The following is a 27,839-nucleotide window of genomic DNA, read 5'->3' as shown; positions in this document are numbered from 1 at the left end:
TGTCTGTCTGTGCATATCTGTGCTTGCTTCCTACAGAGGCCAGAAGAGGTTATAGAAGCCTGGAACTAGAGTTATAGACTTTTGTGAACTCTCATATTGGACCTGGGAATAAATGTTGTCAGCCTCAGAGACATCTCTTCAACCCTGTTCCTCATTCCTCCTTTTTTGTGCTGCTTCTTATTAAAGAAATATCTCTTTTGTCTGCCCCATTTGCTTTGGTTTTCCTGGGTTGGGGATTGAACCATGTACTTGAGCTTGCCAGGCAAATGCTCTTCCATTGAGCTACATCCCAGTCTATTGTTTCTATTTTATGTTTGGGTTTTCTAGTATTTTCTTAAGAATAATAAAACTGTATTTTTAAATTATCTATTTTTCTTAATAGTCTTTCCACATCTCAGAAACTCACGTCAGTATTACTTTGCTTGTTAACCTGCTAATGGCATAGGTTTCTGCTCACAGCTGTTATTTCATACCCACATTTTGGTACTGTGCCTTTACTAGGTTAATGTTCATTTACTTTGATCTATGTATTGATATTTACCTGGTTGCTGGTTACTATTTAATTCTAGGGCACCCTAGAACCCACCCCTGTACCCTAGAGTCACACTAACCCTGCCCCGATGGTATGCTAAGCCTGTCTCCCTCCCACAGTGACATACTAGGTCTGCCCCAGTGACATTCTTCCTGCAACAAGGCCACACCTCCTTAGGCACCCCAAGCTGCACCATCTACTGAGGATCCCATATTCAAATTCCTGAGAGTCTGGGGACAGGGCATCTCATTCAAACTACCACAGTTTCTTTGTTGAGAGAGAGCCATTGTCTGAGGGTCTTATTGCTGTGAACAGACACCATGATCAATGTAAGTTTTATAAAGGACATTTAATTGGGGCTGGCTTGAAGGTTCAGAGGTTCAGTCCATCATCATCAAGGCGGAAGCACGACAGCATCCAGGCAGGCACGGTGCAGGGGGAGCTGAGTTCTACATCTTCACCTGAAGGAAGCCAGGAACAGACTGAGCATCCCCAGGCAGCTAGGAGGAGGGTCTCCAAGCCCACCCCACAGTGATACACTTCCTCCAACAAGGCCACACCTTCTAATAGTGCCACTCCCTGGGCCAAGCATGTGCAAGCCATCACAGCCACACACATGAAAAGAGTGCTTTGTGGTTTTCCCACATTTTGTCCACCTGCATTGTCTTTATTAACTCTGACGCTGCACCACACGCCGGCTCCAGATCGTCTGCCAAGCGGCTTCTGTCAGGTTGGCCTTTCACTGTGGCTGTGTCGTCCCTTGTGCCTCGTCACTGTATAGTAACTTTTAATGCATGCATTATGAATGAATGTTTCAGACATCGTGCATTGATGCCATAATTCCCAAAGTGAGTGTATTTGGGAATAAATATACTCACTTCCAAATGCTACATTCCCAGGGTCAATATGATTTCTGATAAAGAGAAGAATGAGCCATATGATAAATATGAAATATACTATTGTATTAGTCAGGGTTCTCTATAGGGCCAGATTGAATGTGTGTGTGTGTGTGTGTGTGTGTGTGTGTGTGTGTGTGTGTGTGTGTGTAGATTTTTAGAATGCCTTACAGGTGGTGGTTCAGCTAGTTCAGCAATGGCCGTTTACCAACAGAAGGTCTAAGAACCCTGTAGCTGTTCAGTCTACAAGGCTGGATGTCTCAGCTGTCTTTAGTATGCACCAGAATCCCAATGAAGAAGGCTCTAATGCCAGCGGAGGGATGGACTTGCCACTGAGAGCAAGCAGGCAATGGAAGCAAGCTTCTTTCTTTCATGTCCTTTACTGAGGCACCAGCAGAAGGGGTGGCCCAGAGTAAAGGATCTTCTCACCTCAACAGATCAGGATTAAAAATGGGTCTTAGGGGTTGGGGATTTAGCTCAGTGGTAGAGCACTTGCCTAGCAAATGCAAGACCCTGGGTTCAGTCCCCAGCTCCAAAAAAAAAATGGGTCTTCCTATGTCACATGATTTGACTAAGGAAAAACAAATCCCTCACGGGTGTGCCCAGTCATTTGGGTTCTATTTAATCCCAGGTACAGTCAAGTTGACAACCAAGATTGGCCATGGCAACTGTACAAGGAAGATGATGATGGGGTCGATGTAAGCAGAAGGAGGCTAATAAAGCTTGGGCAAGAGAGGCAGACATGATCAGATAGATACATGTGGGCGGGGCTAGGGAGGTGCCACGGGGCCTTCTGGGAAAAATAGAACTACTAAATGAATTTCTTCCATTTAAATATAGAATTTTATTTAAATGACTTTGAGAATGAGATGAAAATGATTGTCACCTTGAGAGGTGAGGGTGTGGAAGAAAACCAGTCGCCCCCTTTCTTAAATAATGAGAAGCCATTGGACATAGAAGGAAGCAGATATTAGACGCTGGCTTAGTCAGGGTTTCCATTGCTGTGGAGAGACACCGTGACCAAGAAACTCATAAAAGACAACATTTGATTGGGGCCGGCTTACAGGTCCAGAGGTTCAGTCCACTGTCATCAAGGTGGGAAGCATGGCAGCATCCAGGCAGGCACGGTGCTGGACAAGGAGCTGAGAGTTCTGCATCTTGATCAAAAGCAGCCAAGAGAGGACTGGCTTACTGGCAGCTAGGAGGAGGGTCTTTTCCATAGAGGGCGGAGCCGGAGCCTAAGATCTCAAAGCCTGCCTATACAATGACACAGTTCCTCCAAGAAGGCCACACCTATTCCAACAGGGCCACACCCCCTAATGGTGCCGTGAGCCAATCATATACAAACTACCAGACACCATGAAGTCAGATCCAACATACATAATAATTTTGACTCTGGAGGAATTGCAAGAGTGAGGAAGCTTGTGACAGGAGTCAACATCTAAATTCTCACTTCTCCACATCTGTTTTCAGTGATTTAATCATCAGCTTAGCTCAGTACTTCTTAAATAGGAAATGTCCCTTCAGTACGATGGTCCCTAACCATGCAATCAGACGACGTTCTGTGGTACTTGAACCACACTATTGTTCTTTGTGGTAACAGTAGCCATTTCTGGATGCTATGATCTTGGGGTGTGAGTGACTGCCTCTTTGTATCTTTCCACATGCTTTGATCATTTATACACACAATTGCAGCTTCACACACAGTTTCAGCTCCAATTGTACTTTGTGGTTTTACCGTCTCTTCATCTATTAACAGGGAGTTAGAAGTTTAGCTTAAGTCTGGAAGCGAGGGAGTGGGACACACCCTCTCCCCAGGGGAGTGAATGCCCAGTAGGCAGGCTAATGGAACCCTATTTGCTCCTGTGACTGATCCGTGAGGCAGCTGCCATAAAGGAGAGTGGGTGTATGTGCAGCTCTTGAGAAAGATTTGTTCCATAGAACAGAGGACACATGGTCAGTACAGTACAGGAGACATGAGATGCCTGTACTGTAGCTTGTCTTTCTTGGTGCAGTGTGTCCAGACTTGCAGGTGTGACATTTATACATCCATGCCTGTTGGGAGGCATAGAGGTTCCTGAATTCACAGAGAAGCATTAAGGGGAAACAGGACTTTTTAATGGAAGAGATAAAACACCTGCTTTCCTGCCCAGAAGGCTGGGGGTAGATTTTGTTAACATCCCAGTGACCTTCCTGTCTGTGGAAGCAGACTACATTTTGCTATAGAGGCAGACCTCACCTAATTCCCCAGAATGATTATCCCAAATCTTCCCTCACTAGAGCAGTATCTCTCCACAGGGGGAGATAACACATGTACTTCATGGCTGGCTGAACTCTAATGCTGTTGTCCAGAGATCACACTAAATTCTAGGCCTTTTAGCTCTAGGGCCCAGCCGCATGGTCACAAGTACTTTGTAAAAGAGTTTAAGTAGTCAAACCTTAAGCTTTATTGTGCCCCGGAATTGGACTGATTGTTGCCTGGAAACTTTTCCCCAAACTGTACTGTTTTTTAAAGATGCTGACATCACACACACACACACACACACACACACACACACACACACACACACACACACAAGTCTGATCCAGGTTGATGAAATCAATCCGCACCAGGTTTTCATCCTTACCTCTTTGTGAGGTCCTGCTTCCTGGTGTGACACCTGCAGGGACATTGTTCCCTGTCCACTGCTTTTCTAGTCACTGTAACAAGGACACAGAACCAGCTTACATGCCCATTTATGGAAGATCGAGTGTCAAAGGTGTGTGCATGTACACAGTGGAATTTTAGTCCTCTGTCAAGAAAAATGAAATTACAAAACTTGCAGGGAAGTGGTTGGAGTTACAGAGGGCTCTGAGGGGGGTAACCCAGCCTCAGAAAGGTGGAAAATCACATGTCTCTTGGGTGTGGGTCTCACCTCCTAACATTCAGATGTATGTAAACAGGGGGTTGGGAGAGAAGCTGCGGAACTCCATAGATCACCATGAAAAGGGAGCCGAGAGGTGTTTGGGTATACAGTGGAATATAGAGAAACAGCTAATGACAAAGGCCGTTCACACAAAACCTGGCTGGTGGGCCTGTGGCTTCTTCAGTGATACTTATTGGATAGGAGAGGCATAATAGGAACTCAAGCTTAAGTTGTAAAATTATATATATTCTAAATTTTATGTTCGACATAACTCATAGATGCTGTAAATATGTAACATATATCCACAGGCATTTTTATTAAGCACTGCTCTACAAACCATGATGGGGAAAGAAGGTAGATTGAAGAAGGGTGTCGATGCTATAAAATTCCACACAACTTGAATTTTATAGAGTTTTGCATTGTCTTACACGTGTAAGTTGTCTTCTTCCTGTCGGCTTTAAGACAGTTTGTATTCTGAGATGCTGAAGTCTCGGTTCCTCAGATATAGGACCCATTTCTTCCAGCGCACACACTAGATGGCCTTTCCCAGTTCAGTGGATAAACAATTTAGACGGACCGTGTCTCCAGTGGTCTTGTTGCGTCCGTTTGATCATTGTGCAGCAGGCCCTGCAACAGAGGAAGAGCAAGAGTGTGCGCACACAGTGTGCTTCCCCACTCTCCCAGCCTCTGCAATGTCAAGGCTTAACAGAACACCGAGAAACTAGAGAGAAGGCAAAGCAAGCCGGCTGCTGGCAGGGCGCTGTGACATGTGGAAGGGAGCCTCACCGTAGGTCAGATCTGGGGTTCCCAGTAAGTTAGGGCGATCTGGAAATTCAAGGTGGCTGCGTTGCGTTAAAGCTTTCTCAGGACACATGCGGTGGCTGTCACAAGTCCGACCTCTTTATCCACCCTGCCTGTCAAGTCCCTGCCTCCACAGGGACCTTTCTTCCACCAAGGTTGCTCCACTGATCGTTCACTGATCTTTGGCATCGCCCTGGGCCCCTGCCTGCTCTTATTGCCCAACCTTGCTTTCAGTGAGTCACCAGATACCCTGGTAAGAAAGCCCAGCTTTGGAATGAAAAAAGAAAGGCATAGACATTTCCTGTTGCTTTGTTCATGCCCACCATTGTCTCTGGGGATCCTTTAACCTCTCTGAAGCTCCCTTTTCCCTCCGAAAGACCAGCAATTACAATAGCCTTGCTTACCTCAAGGGAGGTGAATATCAAAGGAGATGGGGAATGTAAGCAGCTCTTGCCTAGCTTAGCATAGCATGCATGTTAATTATCTTTGTGGAGGTTTGAACGCGGTGGGGGGGGGGGAGGTTGACGCCAAAGCAAATCTCATAAATGCTGGTCTTCCAGAGGAAACAGAGCCCAGTGGAGAATTTCTCATACATACAAATACGAATTGCAGTTAAGTGTGGTGTTTATATCTTTGGAAGTATATTTGTTTCGAATCCGATCTGGATTTTCTCCCAGTCATTTACTAGCCTTGGACCCGTTTTTTCTATCTTTTTAAAATCCTCTGCTTCCTCGCGAATATCATGAAAATAACTGAACACTTTTCCAGGGCGTATTAGCAAGATCCCTTGAAACAAGGCGTAGAGAACACTGCGTAAGTGATGCTTTTTAATCAAGAAAGGACTTAGCTGGAGCCTGCAGGCCTGGCGCTGAGCTAGGCTGTGGTGTGAGGCGCTCAGCTGGCAGACTGGTCCAGCAGGGGGCGCCCGGGCACCTCACTGCAGCATCCCGGTGGCGGAGCGCAGCGGTGGCTGACCGGAGCTCGCGTCCTGCCGCAGTCTCTCCGCTGCTAGTCTGAGCGAGTGCGACGGAGGAGACCCCCGTCCGGGCACCGCACTTGCAGCCCCAGCAACTCCCACCCGCGATCGCGGCTCCCCGACTCCCAAACGCCTCCTGCAGCCCGCGTGGGTCAGCGTGGGAGAGCTTCCCGGTCTCCACGGCCGGATTGCGAACTTGGAGAGGACCTCGACTGTCTCCCCGGCCTGGAGAGTGAACAGGTGAGTGACACACACGTGTCCAGGTCGCTTCCCTGAGGACAGGGTGCGAGCCCCTTAGGGTTCAGCCCCTGGGTGCGTCCCGCAGGTCTCGGGGTCCCTCGCCAAGGGCGACTTTGGGGGTTCTCTATGAGATCTGTGAACGCCGCCACCAGGCTTGACAGCGCGTCCTGCGCCTAGGGCGTCCTTCCGAAATAGGAGAAATCTGCTCCCTCTGTGGAGCTTGTGATCTGCAGAACCTGCAGCCCACCGTGGTGGACTTGTTCCTGGCTGCAGGACCTGTTGATTTTTCAGGGTAGCGAGATAGCCCGGGGGTATTGCACAGTTACAGCCTCTGTGCTGTGGGTGTTGCGTTGTGATAAGATGAAGGAAAATTCCTAGCTGAAAAACTGAGAAATCTTGATTTCAGGAGAGGTCTGACCCGGAGAGAAGCGATCTCACTCCTCTACCATCAGACTGGATTCAATGCAGCCTCCGACAGCTGCACTTTGCTTTCTTTTATTTTAGGAGGCCATAAAAGCATTAAAATGTAATTATAAAGATGCCCCCACCCGCCTCAAGAGGAAGCAGAAAACTCTGACCTTGATAAACACAGTCTGAGAAATGATTTATTAGGAGCAAAACCTTTTGATAAGTAAATAAGCAGATGGATGAAGCTTTGGGGACGCAAATGTCATATGTCTAACAGTCTCCCCAGGTAACTTCGTGTTTGTATATACTTAAGTGTGGAGGGAGTCAATGAGTTCATCAGTAGTACCAAATAAAACAACGCGAGTCTCTCCTTTTCTCATTTCCTCTAATGACTTCATGGGTACGGAAAAAGCAACGCCTTTCATCTCCTAAATATCTAGGTGTGATTTTATGAAGGAAACTTGAAACTTGTTTGTTTGATTTTTGCCTTGGGGAAAGCAACCTGCACCATGAGTGAACTTCAGGCCGTGGTGGGAATAGTTCCTGGGTTAGAACCAATGAGTTTCCTCAGATCTGAGGGATAGAAGGTCTCCCGGTAAATTCAACCAAACCGTGCCTGTAGGTTACTATGACAACGATTGACACGTTGATGGTTCCCGTCAGATTTTCATGTGGAAATAAAATGTGAAGGCATGTTTAGAGGTCAGGGTTGCATCTTCCCTCTGGTTTTCTTTCTAAACATATCAGGAGGCTGACAGTAAGCAGCTGGATCTTTATTACGTCACAAATGGGGGACAATTTAACTAACACAATTCCTCATACATGAGACCCAGGAGCTTTGGAGGCCGAGGGGAGTTGCCGAAATACTTGACCTGGTCTTTAAAAAGGAAATACTTTGACGGTTACCTTTTAATGAAGCATCAATGAAGAATATAACCAGGTTTTAGATGCATGGGAATGCTGACACTTTTGCATGAAATAGCATACTCTTGTTTACGGTTGCTCCTGGCACAAGCATGCCCTGTGTTTCAAGGAAATGCAAGCCAGCAGCTAGTCACTAGTTAAAATATAGTTAACAAACTTAGCAAACCTTAACTAGAAGGCCCTTTCTTAGTGGGTACAGATAAGATGACAAATGAGGAATTTTGTTTTCACCCCCTGGTCTGCTTAGGACTAGCCTGGAACTCATGATGCAACCCAAGCCTGTCTTGAATTCAGTGTCCTCCCACTCCAGTCTCCTGATTGCTGGGGTCACAGGCCAGCTCCTAAGGAAGGACTTCGATAGTCAAAGAACGAGGTCTGATATATTTAAGATCTTAGTTTGAGAGTCACCACAAAGTTGTTGTCTGTCTGCAGATGGACGGAAGGTCCTGTTAAACACCTGGCTCTTCTTCCCTTTGGAGCACCCACACCGTAGCAACCTGCACACCAAAATGTGTGAGGTCCATGTTAATGGCTCAGGCACACTAGAGGGAAAAGCTGGAGCTCACTCCTCTTTGTGGGATATGTATTTAGAGGGAGCTCTGTTTTCTCTTTTCCCTTTCTTGGGCTGTCTTTAAAAGCTGTAGACTGAAACAGTGACTCAGACGGGGCCAGTTAGCACGTTTTGGTAACAGTTTGTGGTTAACCTCCCTCCTTTAACCCAGGCTGGCCTCAGGTTGGCTTTGCGGCCCAGAGCGGCCTTGAACTTCTGAAACGCTTCTTAAAATTGTGGTATTCTAGGTGTGTGTCACCATGCCTGGCACAAATACAACTTCACAGACTAGAGCAGTGGATGACCTCTGGACTCCTGTGCCACTGGGTTAATGTATATAAAGTGAGGCTTTGAGTTCATGTCAGACATTGCCGGAGTTCAGACAGTGGGAATCCTCAGCCCGTGGGAAAGCTGGGAGGCTTCCCAGGGTTGGCTGTGCTAGGGGGCAGCCCCAGTGAACATATCCAGAACTCTGTTGTGACAGCTTGTCAGGTTAGATGTCAAGCTGTGAAGAAAGGAACTTCCATGTTTTTTAGTCATTAAAACAGCGAGTGCCCGGGGACAGCTGTGCATATGGCGAGAGGGGGAGGGGACAGTCAAGACCTTAAGCAAGTTTTTTTTTTTTTTTCTTTCATTTGCTGTGTGGCCCCTAAAGAATGCTTCAACAGCTTGTCTTCACTTTTCTGGAAAGTGGAAGCCTAGGCTGGGGTAGCATCCTTAGGGCTGCCGGGCTGCGTAGCCAGATCTGAGTGTAAGGAATGATTTGTTTTATAGAGTTGAGCCAGGACATCACAGCTACAAGTGACCGACACAGCATAGCTTAATATAATAAGTAGATTGGGGAGTTTTTCTACTTGGAAAAGGTTTCCCACGAATGACACTATTTTCAAAGGACATAAACTTATCTGTGACCAAACAGACATGGATCAATTGGCTGGCAGAGGAAAAGCTTCCGGTGCTAGCTCAGAAATTGCTTTGATTGATCCCACACCCAAGGCCTTTTCCAAGTTTACATTTTGTTGGTATTAAGAGCCCAGATGTTGGGCTGATGGTGTAACCTGTGGCCAAGATGTTTGCCTGATATCAGAGTGAGGCCTTAGATTCAGTTCCCTACACAGCCAACGAGGACCCCAGACGTCATGCCCTAGCAGCATCCTGAACAATGAGCAGAGGTTGTAGGCAATGCCACGTGTGAGGGCACTGCTATGAACAGGTTTGCTTGAGATCAGCGTTAAAGGGGACTCCAAATGTGGCACATATCTCAGATCTTTTGTGCACTAGGATATCGGACCCAGCAAAACAGTCTGATGGGCTTTGAACTGCGTGCATCTGTTACGTAGTCTGTCCTGTGAGCTAGTGTGAACTGAGATGAAATTTAACCTTGAAATAGAAAATTGGATTCTGTGGCCATGGAATTGACTGATATCAATGCATATTGTTCAATAAAAGGATACCAAGGGCCTCTCCCCATTAAGTAAATTTATATGTTGAGTACTTATAAGCAGGCGGTAAATGCATTCATTCACATACCACTTATCAGTTATGCCAAAAACAATCTATTCAATAAAGATCATATTAGAGGAAACATTTTAAGAGATACAGCGTATACAGTTACTAAATCAAACAGTTCTAAATTCTTTTTGTTTAGGATTTATTTTCTTTCTTTTTTAAAAGATTTTATTTATTCATTTTACATATATTGGATGAGTACACTGTAGCATCTTCTAACACACCAGAAGAGAGCACCAGATCCCATTACAGATGGCTGTGAGTCACCATGTGGTTGCTGAGAACTGAACTCATGACTTTTGGAAGAGCAGTCAGTGCTCTTAACCGCCGAGCCATCTCTCCAGCCCAAGATTTACTTTCTTTATAATTATGCATATGTGTGTTTGAGGTGTGTACATGTAAGTGCAGTCCCTGTGGAAACCACAGAAGAACCTTGGGTAATGTGGGTGCTGGGAACCAAACTCAGGTATTCTCAAAGATCGATATCTGTTCTTAAGCATGGACTCATCCCTCTGGCCCCAGATCTAAATTCTTAAGTCCCAACTTCACTTACTAGTTAAGTGGTTTACAGTGAGTTGCTACTGTGGCCCTCTCTCTGCAGTGGTGAAAGTCCAATCAGAGAATACATCACTCAGGGCACGATGGTCTGTGGTAACTGCAGACTTGACAGAGTTCTGGAGATCACCTGGGAGCCGGAGTTTTGAGCAGGCCTTTGGGAGGTTTTCTGGATTGTGTTGAGATGGGAAGCCCTGTCCAGTGTGAGGTGAACAGCAGCATGCATTGATTCTGTGTTTTCTGGTTGTAGATGTGACATGACCAGCTGTTTCACGCTGCCACTGTGTTGCCTTCCTGACAGCCATGATGGACTGTATATGGAACGTTGAGCAACAATAAACCCTTTCTCTCTTGTTTTTGCCACAGTGACAGGATAAGAAACTAAGAAAAAGGGTGGCCCGTGTGTGTGTGTGTGTGTGTGTGTGTGTGTACATGCTCGTGTGTATACCCTCACACCTGATGTTTCAAAGATATGGATTTATTTCTCATCACTTAGAATACTGTCTTTTCTTTGAAGGGTAGTGAACTCTTCTGATTGACGATGACACAGTGAAACTAAAGGCCACCACCAAAACTATCCGCTCGCATCCCGAGTCTGAACATTAAACCTGTTTCCACCAGCCATGGCTAAGAGCGCAGAGGTCAAGCTGGCCATATTTGGAAGAGCAGGCGTGGGCAAATCAGGTAAGGACCTTCCTGTGGCATTTGCAGGGCCTGTGAGTCTGTCACGGCATTGGGGGTGGGGGAGGTAAGTAGTCAGCGTCTGTGATGCCCATCTGCTGTCTGTTCTCTGTATCTGGACGCCTTTCTACAACCAACTCCCGAGTTCTTCTGCTTATGTCTGACAAAGTAAGTTTGCCAATCACGTAACTCCGATCGGTGTAGATTGTAAACAACCTCTGAAGACATCAAATTGTGGACGTTTAATAAAGTACCTGACTTTTCCCCCATGTTCTTTCCTTTACTATGGAGGATCCCAAGGGGTCAATTATATGTCTTGTTTGTTTGGATCCTCTCAGCAAATCATCCAAGCTCAAGCAGATGTTGGGGGTCCCAGTGTGTGCTTGTTGAATGGATCTGTCTTCGCCAGTGATGGAGTTGTTTCTCGTGCAACATTTCTATAGTGGGATGAGGACGCTTGAAAAATAGGAATGCAAACTCCCAAGCAAGACAGCTATCCTCCAGGGTGAATTTAAACTAGCAATTTTGAGTCACATTGATAATCTAGAACCCTCCTTTTCTTTGTTTTGTGTGTGGAAGCCAGGACTTGGTACATGATAGGCCATCACTCTATTCCTGAAGCAACAGCCCTAGCCCCAGATTCCTTGAGAGAGTTTCACAACAGAGACCAAGGGCATCTCTTACTCCTTATACTCACAATTAAGTGTGTGCTAAAGGAGATGGTACCCAAATGCTGATGCCACAAGACTTTACCGGTGATGAGGGCTTGGTGTCTTTTGAGAAAGAACCGAAAACCACACAGAGTTTTCCTCTGTTAGCAAAGGACAAGAGGACACAAAAGCCTCTGGTGGTTGCTGGTGGGTAGACAGAAACCTGCCTGGAAGTAAAACCAGCTATTCTCCACTCAAGTAATATATATGCTCTTAAAGGAGCTCGCATTCACGCGCGCACAAGCACGCACGCTCACACAACTTCCAGTCCTGTGCCCAGCTTCCTTCTAACCGTTCCTGGTTTGAGTCTCAATCATGATCTGCCATGCTGTAAGTCTTAGTCTCTGGTTTTTCTCAGCTCTTTTCTTCTGCCACTAGCTGCTCCTCAGCTGTTCTTGCCTTTGGCAGAACCCAAGCAAGGAAAACAGCAGGCCAGGACCGGAAGATGCTCAAGCTCCTCCCCTTTAATCTCCCGTGGTGTTTCCCAACTGCGTGAGAACTATAGCTGGTGAAGGATCTGGAGAACGAGGAAACTGCCCCAGGGCGTGTCTCTGGTGGAGGGAACAGAATCCGTGGGATGGAAGAGAAGGGTGTGAGAGGAGCGGAGGGCGGGCGGGAAATCCGTGCTGCTAACCGTGGCTCAATCCGTGCGACTGAGGAGTTTGGCTGGCTATCTATCTATCTTTCTTTTTTTCCCTTTCTTCTTCCTTCCACATTTGTTCCAGCAAGAGGAAGGGTTCTTCCAAGCCCTTCTGCGTGGTTTGGGAAGCTGAACACAGGGCCAGTGAGATGACTGGAGGATCCGAGAGCTTGCCACTCAAGCACCTGTGTCAAGGGCTGGGCGTGGCTAGCTCCTCCCTAGCCTCAACTATGGGTGATGGAGTGGGCTTGCTGGGATGGTTGACAGCCAGCCTAGCTCTTGGCTCAGTGACTCTTTCTCAAGGAAATTAGATGGAGAAAAAACAGAATACCTAGTACCCAGTTGGAGCCTCTGCTCACACTCCACACAGACTGCCCATGTACATCCCGCCCAAATAATTTTTTTTAATTATAAAAATAATACGGACGGGGTTGGGGATTTAGCTCAGTGGTAGAGCGCTTGCCTAGGAAGCGCAAGGCCTGGGTTCGGTCCCCAGCTCCGAAAAATAGAACCAAAAATAATAATAATAATAATACGGACATAAAGACGAAGCCCCAGGAAGAAGTACTCGGGTCTGGGAATGCCCATCCACCCAGGCCCGGCTTCACCACATCAGAGTGAACTGAATCCTCCTCTCCAGGCTTACCGGTGAGCTGTGCCTCAGTTTCCCTTGTGGACCTTCAAAGCAGTTTACATCACTGCAGCACCTGTTCCCATCACCCCCAGCTGACGGGTTTCCCCCCAGCCTACCTGTCTCTGCCCACATCCCCATCTTGGTCTTCTCTCAAGTTCAATGAACATGGGCGCCGTACTTCCTGTCTTGCCCTTTCTGCCCATCTATTGGGTAAAAACAAGCTAGCCTGCCACCATAGCCGCTCCACAGAACCTGATGTTGCTCAGGTCATTACCCATCAAGTCATTCCCAGAGAGGGAATCAACGAACCTGCCCTCCCTTCCCCTCTTGGGCTACTTTGTGACCACAGAAAAGCATAATCTTTCTTACCCAAGTTGTCTCCCTGACAAATCCTAGGGCATTACCTTCTCTCTCTTGGCTTTCCCCGTCCTCCTGTGGACTCCAACCATTTGTCCTCTGCTTGCTTCTCACCTTGGGTCTTCTGGGGGCGAGGGGTCTGTATGATGACTAGACTCCCGGATTCTTTCCATTTCCTGTGGGTGACTGACTCTTCACATGCAGAGGAAAGATACCACCCACTCTAGGGGAACCTTGGCTGATCTTCTTACTGCTCATGAAGGTCCTTATCAACTCTAAATCTTGATTCTTAAAAGATAAACCTTCTTAGGGTCCATCCCTGCAGGTGTTCCTCCACTGTCAAATGCAGTGTGTGTGTGTGTGTGTGTGTGTGTGTGTGTGTGTGTGTGTGTAGGGAGGGGTTGGAGGGGTGAGAACATTTGTGGTGGCCAGAGGACTACTTTTGGGGAATATTTCTCTCCTTAGAGAGGTTGGGAGTGGACATCTGAACTCAGGGGGTAAGCTTGGTGGCAAGTGCCTTTTCCCACGGAGCCGTCCTTCTAGCCCAGCTTCTTCCAGTTTTCTCATTGTGGTGAAAATGATCAGGACAGACAACCTGTCTCTCACGTGACTTGTGTGTTCTCTAAGGGCAGACTCTGTTTTCCTATTTCAACACTTGAATGCTTCCTTGAGATCCGAACCACACCCCTCATTGAGAAGGCAAGGTCTAGTCCCTGGCCTGGGAGACAGTTCTGAGTTTTTCCACAGCTCAGTGGAAACCACCACACTGTAGCAATACTGAGCTCATGTTTACTCTGGGGTGTGTAACTGTTGCTACCTTGTTTCTGCCTGGTTGGGACACCACACAGCCACCCTCCAACCTTAAAGACTGCACTTGTCTTATAAGTAACCTTTGCCTACCCCTCCTCACTCTGTGTGTGTGTGTGTGTGTGTGTGTGCTCGCCCCCCCCCCATGCTCATGCACACATGTGTTCATGTATGTGGAGGTCAGAGAGACCAACCCCTGACATCTTTGATTGGTAGCCACCTTGTTTGTTGAGACAGTTTCTCTCATTGTTTTGCACTCTGCTCCTTTGCCAAGACTGGCTGACCAGTGGGCCCCAGGGACCTGCCTGTTTCTGCCACCACAGTGCTGGGATTACAAAAGACAGGCTCTCCCCTCTCCCTCACGAGTTCTAAGTTCAAATTAAGTGCTTTACATACAAGCACTCAGTCAGTGGAACCATTTCCTTAGGCCAACATTTCGTTTAAGTCTGTAAGAGATCCTACTTAATACGATGCCTCCAGAGCCTAACCATATTCCTCCCTTGGATCCAGGTAATCTAGGCTTTCTCCAGGTCACTGTGAACTTGGCAATGCGAGGCAAGCCACTTCTCGGTTCTTTAAGTTGTGGGAAATACACCACAGCACCCATCATGGTTATCAACCCTGAGCGAGTTACCACATGGAAGTCTTGGAATGCAGATCATGGCGTTGTGGCACATGGCAGAGGTACACGTGTTAGCTCATGTTATTAGGAGGCTTCAAGGATGCTCTGTGTCTCTACGTTTCCTGGGGAATAAATTAAATCAAAAGCAAACATGGGTTCTACTGGGCATTTTGTTTTTCACTGAAAAATCAAAAGGTTTCTATAATAGAAACCTATACTCTTATTCAACAACACCAACACACACACACTCATGCATACACACATGTGTGTGTACACAAACAGAGGGACACAGAGAGTGGGAAGGAAAAAATGAAATGAGATAGAGAGAAACAGAGAGAGATAGAGACAGACAGACAGACAGAGATCTTCCACGAGTCCAAAGTCTGGTTCATATCAATTACAGCTTAGCCACTAATGGCTATAAAGATACTCAATGGCTTTATATTAAATCATGGGAAAATAACCAGAAATGTACTATTGCTACCAATACACTGACGCGCTGCCATTTGAAAGTGCTGTGGATATAAAATAGAGGACTTTCTAACCCCAAGTGATAGATAGGTCTTCTAGGTTTAAACAAAGAATAGAACAGAACTTTCTAGTTGACAGGCTGACCATAGAAGTATCAGTGAGAACACGTTTAAGACTGTGCTGATTACCAGGGTGGACCGTTAACACACACGAGGGGTGTGTGTGATCTGTATGTGGAAGGGCACTCGTGGCCTGATGGAGGGCAGAGACTCTCTGTCCAGGTTAATCTCACCTTGCTGGCCTGTCTTCAAGTGGGCTTGCTGGCTGAGGGACAGCATGCTGAGCACGGTGGGGGTGCGACAAGGTGTAGCCCTTGGTTTCCCAGCCTTCCCAGCCTTCTGCACCGGCAGGGTAAATATCTTCCTTCACTAGCGGATGGACTAGCCTGGGTGACGTGGTACCCACACTTCCCCCTGGAGTGCCTCTGTCTATATTTTGACAGGGTCCAAGTATTTAAGGCAAAAAAACAAAACAAAACAAAACAAAGAAACCACCACAAACAACAACAACAAGAAAAAAACAACTGTGCCAAAGCCCAGAAGACACCAGACACACATTGTATTAAATACTTCCTAGAGTCACATTACTCAGATCATAGCAAGTGTGGGAAGGGTTGATAGAAAAACAACTGAAAAACTTAAATTTGTTTTCACGGTTGACACCCTCATTTCAGAACCGAAAACACACTGCACCGTCACAAGATGTATTTCTTGAGAGGGCTGGCCTAGTTGATTGAGTAACGCTATCCTCTCATTCAAAAACCAGCTGATGCACACAGCCATGCAGGCTTAAATGCGTTCGCTCGGATTTCTGATCTGTTTGCCAAAGGGAAACAAGCGTGCGGTATTTTTATCCCTTGGCACAAGGGTATTTTTCTTCCTCTTGTTCTCGTCCGCCACCTCTTGCTCTAATGAAACAGCAGCGACTTTTATTTTTTTGTTTTTCTTTATTTTATTTTTGGATATATGGTCTCCTGTAGCCCAGGCTGGCGTCACTTTCGTTATATAGCTGAGGATGACCTTGAACTCCTAAACACCCTGCCTCTACCTCTCAGGTGTGTGACTCCGGACTCAAGAGTTTTGTGCAGTGCTGGTAATGAAAGGCAGAACCTGGTGCATGGTGGGCAGGGACTCTATGAACAAGTAACATCCCCAGTTCAATGATACTGATCTTAGAAGTGACTCTTGATGCACACACAGAGCTACTTTACAACATACGTGCGCACCGGGACCAGACTTTCCTTGCGAATCCGTGTGCAGTCAGGTAAGTCTCCTTAGACTTAGAGGAAGTGCCTAAGTGGCTATGCTGCGCTGATTCTGAACAGTTTTCAAAGTTCTCAGGAGAGGAGAGGAGAAAGATGTAGGGGACTGGAGAGCTTTTCACAATCTTTTAACTCTTTTGCGTGTTTCACTGTTTAAAATGCATGAAGATTAACATCTGTTTCACCCATATTTGTGACTGTCGAGGAAAATTTTAATGAGTTGGTTTTTAGCTACAGTAATGCTGAGGAGGCCAGAAGAGGGCACAGATCCCCTAGATCTAAAGTTGGGGGTCAGCTGATGTGGGTGCTGAGAACTGAACTTGGGTCCTCTGCAAGCCCAGCCCACTGTCTTAGTCACTGACTTCAGCCTCCTTCCTAGTTTTTGAGACCGGATCTCAGTGAATTTGGAGCTCGAGAACTGGCTGGTCTGATTGTCCAGCGTTGTATCCAGGATCCTCCTGTCTCTGCACTTGCCCTCCCCTGGGGGCAGGGATTGAAGGTATTTGCCACCACACTTGGTTTTTTAACATGGATGCTAGGGATTCTAGCTGAGGTCTTCGAGTTCACAGAGGAAGTGCTGCAGCTCTGTACCCAGAGCCCCACCTCCCAGCCCTGAGTCCTCAAACATCCATGATGGCCCCTGGGTGAGAGCAGGTGCCATCGCCTCTCAGATACTTTGAGCTGGACATAAGTAACGTACTAATAAGCAAATAACAAATTATTAAAGTCACCAGAGACAAGATCCCTTGTCATAGTCCTGGCTGTCCTGGAACTCACTATGTACTGAAACTCACTATGTAGACCATACTGGCCTTAAACTTCTCCTTAAGATCCTTAGGATCCCTTAAGATCCTCCTGCCTCAGCCTCAGGAGCCCTGGGATTAAAGATGTAGACACCATAAGTTACTTTCCATTAAGTGTTACAAGAAATGAGGTCCATTGATAACTCCTGAAGTTAATGGTTAGAGGAAAGTTGAGAGGATCAGGCCCAAGGGAGGGAAGAAGTTGTTTGCAGACACCTGATCAGGACTAGAAAAAAACTAAACTCCTGCTTTGTCAGAGAAGAGCATGTCTTCGTGCATCTAACAGACAAAAAAGCAAGAGAATGAAAATGAGTCTTTGTTTTATCTACTTCAAGGGCATCCAAAAGATGTTTTCAAGTTTTAAGACTCTCTTAAGTAGAGCATGTGTAAAGCCAGGGTTCTGTATTAGTTAAAGTCTAATGGCTGGCTGTTCTTGCATTCCCAAGTAAGAAAATCGTATTAGTTTCTTCTCTCTTTGCTGTGACTTAAAAACCTGACCAGAAGTGCTGGCAGGGAGGAAGGTTTCATTTTGGCTTATCATTGTAGGAAATCTTAGGAGCAAGAGCAGGAGTCAGCTGCTCTTGGAACTGCCGGGCTCCAACAGGAAGTAGGGCTGGACTGCAAGACCTCATGGCCCTCCCCCAACCCCCACTGACCTCACGCTTCCTGAGCATCCAGGGAGGCCCTTCTGTGTGTTCCTCAGCCTTCCAAATCAGCGCCACAGGCTGATTATCAAGTGTTCAAACACCCGCACCTGTAGGGCCAACGGAAAGATACTCAAACTGCAACCGGAAGAGTGGGAGCCTTGCCTTAGGAGTCCTGGGGAGAGAAAAGAAAAGCAATATAGTCGTTCACCGGTGAGCAAGCGGCTGAGCGGTTTTTGCCAGTGATCAATTCCTGGTGAAAACTTTCCGCTTAAGAAGAGTCGTGGCAGTGTCATAGGAAAATAGCTTTCATCTCTTTTTATTATGAAGGCTGAGAGGAAAGAACATGAAAGAGACAGAAATATAACATTTATGGAAGAAACAAATTGGGAAACAAAACTGATTTAAATCTCGGACTCCTTTAAGGACGTTTCTCTGACTATTTATTCTATTGTATTATTAAATTCAACCACCCTTTATTTTTAGTTGCTGGCCACTTAGCTCACTGAAACACTGTCTCTGTACTTGAGAGTCAGGCTCTTGTTGCCTCCGATTGAACTTGACTTTTTTTTTTCCATTGCAACTGAGGAGGACTAACTTTAAGATGAGTGAAGGATATTCTGAATCATCTCTTTTATTCCCTTGTTATTCTTGGTATCTCTCCAACTCAAGGGTTTGGGGAAATAAGCCAACTTTTCAAGGTGGTACTGGCCTTGGAGCCAAAATTCCAGTGCAGACGCATCTCTGTAGCTTCAGCTACCTTAGAAAATTGATGTGGTTTCTGAAAAAAAAAAAAAAGAAAGAAAGAAAGAAAAGCCGTAATTTCTTCCATCCCATTAAAAATAGGAGTGCAATATTGCAAAAGCGAGGCAATCCGAAGCAGGCAATTTCAGCATAAGTAAACAGATATGCAGCATTTACATATGCATGAGATGCAAATGAGAGCTTGGTGGTCCTGCCTCTCTTTGGCGCTAGAGCTGAGACTAGAACCCCAGTTTGGGACTTCGAAGAGCTCTTGCGACAGTTTTCGTTTTTCTGCGTCATCCAGGTCTTCTTTTCGTCCTCGGAAACGTTTTTCACTTACGGAATGAGGTGATCATCAGTTTCACAATACGACCCTTGTAAAAGCGGGTGGTTTCTTTTACAAGAGACTTGCAGTGAATAATGGTGTGTGGCAACGATCCCCCCCCCCCCCCCCCCGAAGGCCAGGTGCATTGTTAATCTTGACCTTTTGGAGTGCAGACCTTCCAGTAGTTGGAGGAAGACCACCCACGCTATCAAGGTCATCTGCTTTACGTCACGTCTATTTATCTCAAAAGTTAGCATCTGATTAGTGTTGATTGCTTGTGTGGCTCCTGGGAAGCCCATCTGGATCAGCACAAAACCCTCCCAGCACCTCTTGAATTACACTGCTTTGCCTCTTTGGAATCAGGCATGTTTTTAGCGTCTGTCTGTCCGTCTGTGGCATCACACAGAGCCGCCTTCCTTTTGACAGCTCTCCACATATTTAAAGGAAACTAGTGTTCCTCCTCAGTCCTCTCTTTCCTAGTAGAGGGACAGGCACTTCATTCTCTTGCCCAGAGAGCTAGCTTCGGGTCACAGCCTTGTCCTTGCTGACCTGCTCAACTTGGTTACTCTAAAGCCCAGGGCCTAGGTTGGATTGAAGCCCTTGAGGAAGTGGTTTGTCCAAAACAGACCAGAGTGAGATGGGATTTCTTTCTAGGCACTCAGGCTGCTCATCCTAAAGTCACTGCTCCTGTCGTGGTGGCAGGAGACAGGATGGTGGCTCACAGGGACTTCACTGCAAATGAAGGCTTTGGGTTGGCTGTGTGTGGCTTTGGTTTTCTAATGTACCCCCTTGCTGAGCTAAGTGTTCCCTAAGCAGGGTGTGTGCGTCTTACTCTGGCAGAGGAGTTTATTTTCACCCTCCTAAGTATTGTTTTGTCAGATTTAATCGTGTCTTCTGTCACTTTGGGCCTTTTGGATCTGAATGTGTGTCAACCCTCCATGTTTGCCGTCATCTGGATGTGTGTTTGTTTTGGAATATTTCAGGGCCTGCCCACCTGTGTGTGTGTGTGTGTGTGTGTGTGTGTGTGTGTGTGTGTGTGTGTGTGTTGTCTGTCTCTGTGTGTGGTGGTGTGCATGTATGTGTGTCTCTCTACATGCTAGTGTGCATGTATGTGTGTCTCTCTACATGCTAGTGTGCATGCATGCATGTATGTATATCTGCATGTTTGTTGGTATGGCTCTGTGTGTGTGTGTATGTGTGTTGGTATGGCTGTGTGTATGTGTGTTGGTATGGCTGTGCGTGCATGTGTGTATGCATGAGTGTGTGTGAGTGTGTGTATGTGAGTGTATCTGCCTCTGTGTGCTGGTGTGCATGTGTATATATATGTATATCTTTGTATGTGTGTTGGTATGACTCTGTGTGTGTTTGTGTCTTGGTGTGGCTCTGTGCGTGTGTGTGTGTTTCTGTATGTCTACATGCTGGTGTGTGTGCATGTATGCATGTATGTGTATTGTGTGCATGTGTGTGTCTATATATGTGCTGGTATGGCCATGTGTATGTGTGTGTCTCTATGTGTGTTGGTATGGCTGTGTGCATGTGTGTTTGTATGTGTGTTGGTATGGCTGTGTGCATGTGTGTTTGTATGTGTGTTGGTATGGCTGTGCATGTGTATGTCTGTATGTGTGTTAGTGTGGCTGTGTGCATGTGTATGTGTAAAGGCCAGAGAACAACCTCAGATATCAGGTGCCACCTACCTTTCTTTTTAAAGAAGGGCTTCTCACTAGTCTGGGACTTGCTAAGTAGGGTTTGAAATTGGCCAGCCCCAGGGCTCTGACTGTCTTCACCGAAACCCCAGTGGTGGGGTTATAAGCTCACATCACTGTGCCTGGCTTTGTTGAATGTGGGTCCGAAGTACTGACCCCTGATCTTTTCTCTTCCCGGCAGTCGTAGACATTTCTACCTTTGATCGTTTGACTTAGGAATGGTGAGTCTTTCTAGTGATTTCAGACCACCGTTAGTATCATGCTTTACTGGGTAAGAAAAATTAGGGGTCCTGAACTGGCAAGGTGACTCAGCAGGTCAGGACACTTGCCACCAAGACTGAGGTCCTTAGATTGATTCCTGGAAATGACTTGGTGGAAGGGGAGGACAGACTTCTATAAGTTGCCCTCTGATCTCCCTACCTACACACAAATCAATCAATCTATCTATCTATCTGTCTATCTATCTATCTATCTATCTATCTATCTATCTATCTATCTATCTTTAAGCAAAAGGAAGATTCAGAGTCTTCAACTTGTATTAGAGGGATATTATATTAGCCCCATGTCCCATTAGTACCATATTTATTTAAGAAATTTTGCTTGGGCATTACAGCATCAAAAAGTGAGCCGGGTGGTGGGTGGTGGCCTTACACAGACTCCTAAGTCCTCATTTATTATTATCCTCCACCTCTCTTGTTTCTGTAGCACATGCTTTTCTTAGGACTTGGTCTACTGCTATGTAAAGTGCACACATGATCCAATGTGATTAGTCCCAATAGCTCTTCTAGTTAAAAGGCTGTTTTCCACAAAGCTATTTCAAGATCTCTGTGTGCCTCTGTATGAAAACGACTGAACTGTGTGATTTGAAGTTGATGCCAAGGCTGAGTACGAGCTACAATGTTCTTTTGTAGTTTACAACAACTGTTAGGAAACCTACCCACGGCTCAGAATTACCTGGAGGGGTTGGAACTGTATGTTCCCAGCCCCTTCTGCCAGAGCTTTGATTTACTAGGTGGGTGGTGGGCTCGGAGAATTCGAATCTCTAGCAGTTTGCCACTGAGGCTGGTTTTCTAGGTACCTTGTTTTGGGGAATCTTTGTGCTCTTTGCTCAGTGTTCAGTTTCCATTTGGGGAAAACAGAATTCAACTTAGAAACACACAGGCATTAGGCAGCCGAGGGCGCACGTGACTCTACCGTACTCCGCGGACAGGCTGTGCGGCAGCATCATAGAGGGAACAGTGCATGTGGGTCAGAGTCCTGGGCACAGGGCGAATGCCAAGCTCGTCCTTGGTTCCTTAAAAGCAGACCTTCCCAGACATCATGCTTGGGCCGGGATGGTTTTGTAAGCAGCGCAAACCTCCGTAACTCTGCTGTGAGGGTTCTGAGACAGTGACCAGATGACAGCCTTGGGGAGAGGCGGAGCTAACCTGCCCTGTGTGAGAACAGCTGTGACACAGGCTAAGCATCCCTAATCCAAAAATCTCCAGTTGGAAGCGCTCTGAATTTTGCAAATTTCAGAGTGTTAGCATGGAGCTCAAAATGTCTCCGGCATCAAGATAAAGGACTCTCACCTGAGAGTAGCTGTGAGCGTTCCAGCATTCAAAGCAACCTCAAGAGAAAAAAAAAAAAAATTGAAACCTAAACTGGAGAGATGGCTCAGTGGTTAAGAGCACTGACTGCTCTCCCAGAGGTCCTGAGTTCAATTCCCAGCAACCACATGGTGGCTCACAACCTTCCTAATGAGATCTGATGCCCTCTTCTGGTGTGTCTGAAGACAGCTACAGTGAACTTGTATATAAAAAATAAATCTTAAAAAAAAAAATCTGAAACTCAGATAAGGGATGGTCAGCTTGCCTGAAGGTTTTACACACGGAATTCGAACCCAGAACCAGAACCTTAGCACCTTGCTGCATGCTCAAGTCTCAGACAGAGACAGACAAGTATGAAAGCCAGATACTTACTATAAAATGATTTTACATTGCTCGTTGGTTAATGGTGTTTATAAAATGTTTAAAGGTGGTGTCAAAACAGCCGCCGCTCTGGGGAAAGTTTATAAATCCCTGCATTTTAGGAGCATGAGTAACATTTTCTTCAACGATGCATTTCCTGTCTCCTCAAAAATATTTTAAAATGTTTTCTCCTATTTTCTGTCGCCGGGCAGTAATTTAAGAGGGGAAGACAAATAATAAAAACAGAAAGGAAAGAATTTTCGAGAACTGTGAATACTTGTCTGAAAAGTTATTGATTTCCTTTTGCATCAAGAACTTCATAAATTATAACCACCTTGCTATGCATAGTGAGATGCTTTAAAGGCTGACCCAAATACACGGGGTGAGCGAAAATAGATTATCTGCTATGGGGTCTAGAAATCTTTCCTTTAAAGTATTTCATGTCATATCTTTTTTTAAAACTTTTTTTCTTTTCTGTCACAGCTGACTTGGCACTTCCCATATGGAGTAAATGTGCACTAATCCTCCTGCCTCTGCCACTTTTTTTTTTTTTTTTTTTTTTTTGGTTCTTTTTTTCGGAGCTGGGGACCGAACCCAGGGCCTTTCGCTTCCTAGGCAAGCGCTCTACCACTGAGCTAAATCCCCAACCCTTCTTTTTTTTTTTTTTTTTTTGTTTTTTTGTTTTTTTGTTTTTTTGTTTTTTTTGCTGCCTCTGCCATTTGAGTGCTGAGATGACAAGTTAAAATATTTTACATCTTGACCAAGTATGTTTGAGATAGGGTCTCGTTCAGTTCAGGCTGGTTTTGAACTCACTCTTTAGTCCAGGGCAAGCTTGAACTCTTGACCTTCAGAATTCCTGAATTCTCTCACAGGTGTCACTGTCTCCACTTGGATGTGATGTTAGGGTTTGAACCCAGGTCTTTGGCCATGCTAGACAAACACTCTACCCCTAAGCTACATCTGCAGCCTAGTGGCAGCTCCATTTCTCTCCTCTTTTCTCTTACCAACCCCAGCACATTATCCGAACTGTATGCCATGTATACAACAAAGCTAATCTTGAAACGATTGGTTTTTTTTCTTAATTCAAGGCGTTCTCAGGTCCTATTTGTGGAGAGACTTGGGAAGGAATAGAAAGTAGCTTGAATAAAGGACAGAGCTTGTAAGTTTTTCAAACATGAACTCCAATAGCCAGGTTGCTAACAAAGTACTGTGTGTTCTGCCAGCAAGATGGCTTGGCTGGTAAGGGTGGTTGTCATTTAGCCTAATGATCTGTGTTCTGTCCCCAGAAAACGTGTGTGTGTGTGTGTGTGTGTGTGTGTGTGTGTGTGTGTGTGTGTGTAAGAGAACTGACTACTGCTGCTAGTGGTCCTCTGACCGTCACACTTTGATTTTACACACACACACACACACACACACACACACACACGTGAACAAGTATGCTTTTCTTTAAGGAAATTTCATCTTGACGTATGTATATAGTTGCTGTTTAGATCATCATGAGACAGGATGTCGGCCACTTCCTTCAGGTCGTGACTGCTGAGGACGACGGATTGGAAGAAGAGAGCCATGGGTGACTACTGGGAAAGGCTGAGTTCAAACTCCACCCATCCCTTCCCTACAGATAAGCTCCCAGTGGCTCAGAGGAGGGTAAGGAGCTTCCCCAGTCTTAGGTCAGCCATGGAGTCTGAGGATGTTCCAAGACCATTCCAAACACAGCTGGAGATGCTCAGCAAATGTGCCTGTCCTTTCTACCTGCCTGGTCTTCTCCCTGTCACCCCATGAGTTAGTCACCTTTCTAAGAGCTGTGACAAAATCTCAAACAGAAGCAACTGAAGAAAGTGCAGGGATTTGCTTCGCCCATCATGGTTGGGGAGGCACAGTGGATGGAGTTCATGGGCATCGGTCCGTGTGGCCTGGATCCCCCCGCCCATCTCCAAGGACCAGGAAACAGGTGCCAAGAGGTTAGAAGTCAAGGAGAAAAGCTGCAAGCCCCACACCCCACTCCCATCCAGTGACCCACTATGTGTCCCCAAGTTCTCAAAAAGGTTCACAGCACCACCAGCTGGGAGCATGAACAAAAAGAAAACTGCCTGGGCCTCCGAGGATATTTCACATTCAAACAGGACCCAGGAGGAGGAGTAGGAGGAGGTTGGTCCAGGCTCAACTAGTGCCTATGAAAATGTGTTTTTACTTTGTTTGAAAATTGCTAGAGGAAATGGGGATCCAGAACAAAGGAAGCTGCAATCACACCAAGAGATCTTAGAGCCTTACTTTTTAACATTCAGCTCTGTTTTAAAAATAATTTTTTCCTATTCCAAATTCCACCTATGGTTTCGTGGTAAAACCTCTTATTTGGCCTTGAAAGCCGAACAGTGAGTTGCTGGGAAGGAAGATGGGAGGCGTGAGAAGAGTGGAAAAGCAGGAGACTTCATATGTAAACGTGTTCCCTGTCTTCACTGGGAAAAATAGAATGGATATTCTATAACTTGACTCTAAAAAACCCGAGAAGCAAAACTGAGTTTTTCTAAAGCCTGAAAGTCCATGTTTTCAGTATTAAGTAAACTATGTTGTCAAGTCAAGGGTTTAAAAAGAAGTTTAACCCAGTAGAGGAGATTCTCTTCCTTCACTGTGGGCAAGTTGGTCTTGTGAGCAAAGGAACAGGAAGAGACAAGCTCTCACCTGGGGAAGCGCTCCAGCTTCCCACAGCTGGGGATCTTCAACTGGTTAGATCCCCTCAGATAACCAGAGAGCTTTTATCTCTCATGAATAATTCATTATCCCTTACTGCTGGAGCCTTCTAGATCAATCTGTACCTTTAAAAGCCATGACGTTTATGATAGACGCCAAGGATCATTTTTAACTGTTACTCATATTTTGATTCTGTAACTGAATATTCAAAGTCATAGTACTTGGACATTTAATAAAAACTCGACGCTCAGATCTTTCATGGCAAACTGGAACCTTTACCAGATGCTTCTTCAGGGACCCTGCTCCCCGAAGTGAAACAGAAAGGAGATTTTCTTCAGCGCAAATTAAGAAAGTCTCCAACCAGCCGTCACTGAGACCACGTAAGCTACTGTAAATGAATTTTTAAAATTTCAGGTCTCACGAAGCAAGATTTTTAAAAGCATATCTTTTTAAAAAGACGTATTTGACTTTTATTTGCGTGTCTGTGTATATACCGTGTGTGTCGGAGGATGCCCTTGGAAGCCGGAAGTCCATCAGCTTCCCTGGAGCCGCCCAACCTGGATGGTGGGAAATGAGCTCCGGTTCTCCGCCAGAGACTGAGCAATCTCTTCAGCTCTTACTCACGATCTTGCATTGCCATCGTTTAGTATAGAAGTAAACAGGTTCTGCCTTATTTGATCTGACAGAACATAAGACATACGTTATAACCATTCTCTCTGCTCAGTCAGGTTTGTTGGCAGACAGTGTGAACATTGAGTTAAAGCATCATTCTCACTTTCAATATGCTGCATCAGTAACAAATAGTAATTTAGATGGTCTTTTTAAAAAAAAAGAAGCTTTTATTATGGTGGTAAGGTTTTCTCTTTTTTACTGAAGGAAAGGAATTGTCAAGATATGGCTAGTTCACTTCGCCCTTGAATGCTTCTACTATGAAGTGCACAGATACAGCAGGCAGAAATAAGTCGGACTCCACAGGTGCTGGGCGGGCCGGCCGGGGCTTAGCTCCTAAGTTGAATTCATTTCGTGCTTCCCAGGACTCAATGCCGGGGCCAGTGAGGAGGCCAACACTTAAAGCAAGTTTGAGAAGCTGAACTCAATCCCCAGGACCTGAATGAAAAAAGGAGGCGCACATACATACACACACACACACACACACACACACACACACACATGCACGCATGCACTCATACACACAAATGTTCTTTTAAAAATCACGATTGATTAACGGGTTTACACTAGTGTGCGGCTATGTCATGGTTAAAGTTAAATTCCAGGCACTTGGAAGCCAAGCGATCTGTGAATTTCTAGCTTTTAAATGATTAGACGATTTTGAGACATAAAAACTGTATTTAGTTTCACATTTAGTTTTGTACCCCCGTGCAGGGCAGATCTCAGTCTAGAACATGGGAATATAAGACATATGTGAAACAGCCCTGTATCCTACACGCTGGGATCTGTACTAACCCCACGGTAGCCTGATACAAAGCAAACAAGAACATTCCATAAAAATGCCCAGGCCACACTAGCATCAAACAGTGGAAACTGTTCACAAAATGTGTGTACGGGGGAAGTCTTGGTAATTCAATTGTCTCTAAATGGCTACATTGGGAAAAGATACAAGACACGGCCACCCAGGGTCTCTCTCACACTGTGATTTACATGAAGCAGATGATGAGATTCTGGCCATTTGAGCTAGTGGTGTTTTGCCCTGAGACTACAATGGACTGAGAATCTTAAGAAGTTTGGGATGAGGTATGCTGCAAACAAGAATGTCTTTAGGGGTCACAGAGCTACCTGTGGTGGACGGAATCACAGGGTGCCCAAACTAGTCACCTGGCTAGTCTTCAAGCTTGTCAGTATGTTCTCTTATGTGAGAGGGAACTTTGCAGTGAGATTGTGTTTATGAGCGCAGAGATGAATGAGTTTTCCTAGATGTGTCTTGGAGAACCGAACCTAAAAGTTGAAAGCAGGGGACTTTCCAGGCTGGGCTTAGAGGCTGAGGCCATGGGAGGATGAAACTAAGAAGTAACAGAACTATAGTTCGAGAAGACTTTTTTTTTTTTTTTAATCTTGAGGGGCCTGTGACGGTCAGATATTTTAACAACTCTCCCAGTGCACGAATCTAGTAATGACAAAGAGAGAACCCGAGCTGGGTGTGCAACTCGCATGCTGGATTTTTTTTTTTAGCTCTAGGTCGGTCTCCCACTCCCTTATGGAGATAAGCTCAACTTAGACACTTAAGCACCGTGAACCGCCGAACACAAATGTCCCCCACATGTCTCCTCTTAACCTGCTTATTATCTATGAGACTCTCACTGGATTCTAAAAGATATAGATACCTAGTCAGTAGTTTATAGCCCTGTAGGATCCAGGCCTCGCTGCCTCACTGGAATGTGAGTTACAGAAGGCGGGAGTTTGCGCAGGAGCTGACCCGATTCCTGAC

At 45.8% G+C, this 27,839-nt stretch overlaps 1 protein-coding gene across 2 annotated transcripts in view; it reads left to right on the top strand.

Annotated features, from left to right (window-relative positions):
* Positions 1-6,107: 6,107 nt before the first annotated feature.
* Positions 6,108-27,839, top strand: part of Rerg (RAS-like, estrogen-regulated, growth-inhibitor) — a 108,099-nt gene continuing 86,367 nt past the window's right edge. The window contains exons 1-2 of one of the 2 annotated variants that reach the window (NM_001398929.1): positions 6,108-6,351; positions 10,815-10,981. In NM_001398929.1, coding sequence (NP_001385858.1) covers positions 10,921-10,981 — 61 coding nt within the window. In that variant the 5' untranslated portion in view covers positions 6,108-6,351; positions 10,815-10,920. The remainder of the gene's footprint in view (positions 6,352-10,814; positions 10,982-27,839) is intronic. The other variant, XM_087659046.1, reaches the window with a different exon arrangement.

This window comes from Rattus norvegicus, chromosome 4 (assembly GCF_021556685.1).
Source record: "Rattus norvegicus strain SHRSP/BbbUtx chromosome 4, alternate assembly SHRSP_T2T, whole genome shotgun sequence".
Classification (NCBI taxonomy): Eukaryota; Metazoa; Chordata; class Mammalia; order Rodentia; family Muridae; genus Rattus; species Rattus norvegicus.
This window is presented reverse-complemented; position numbering and strand designations above follow the sequence as displayed.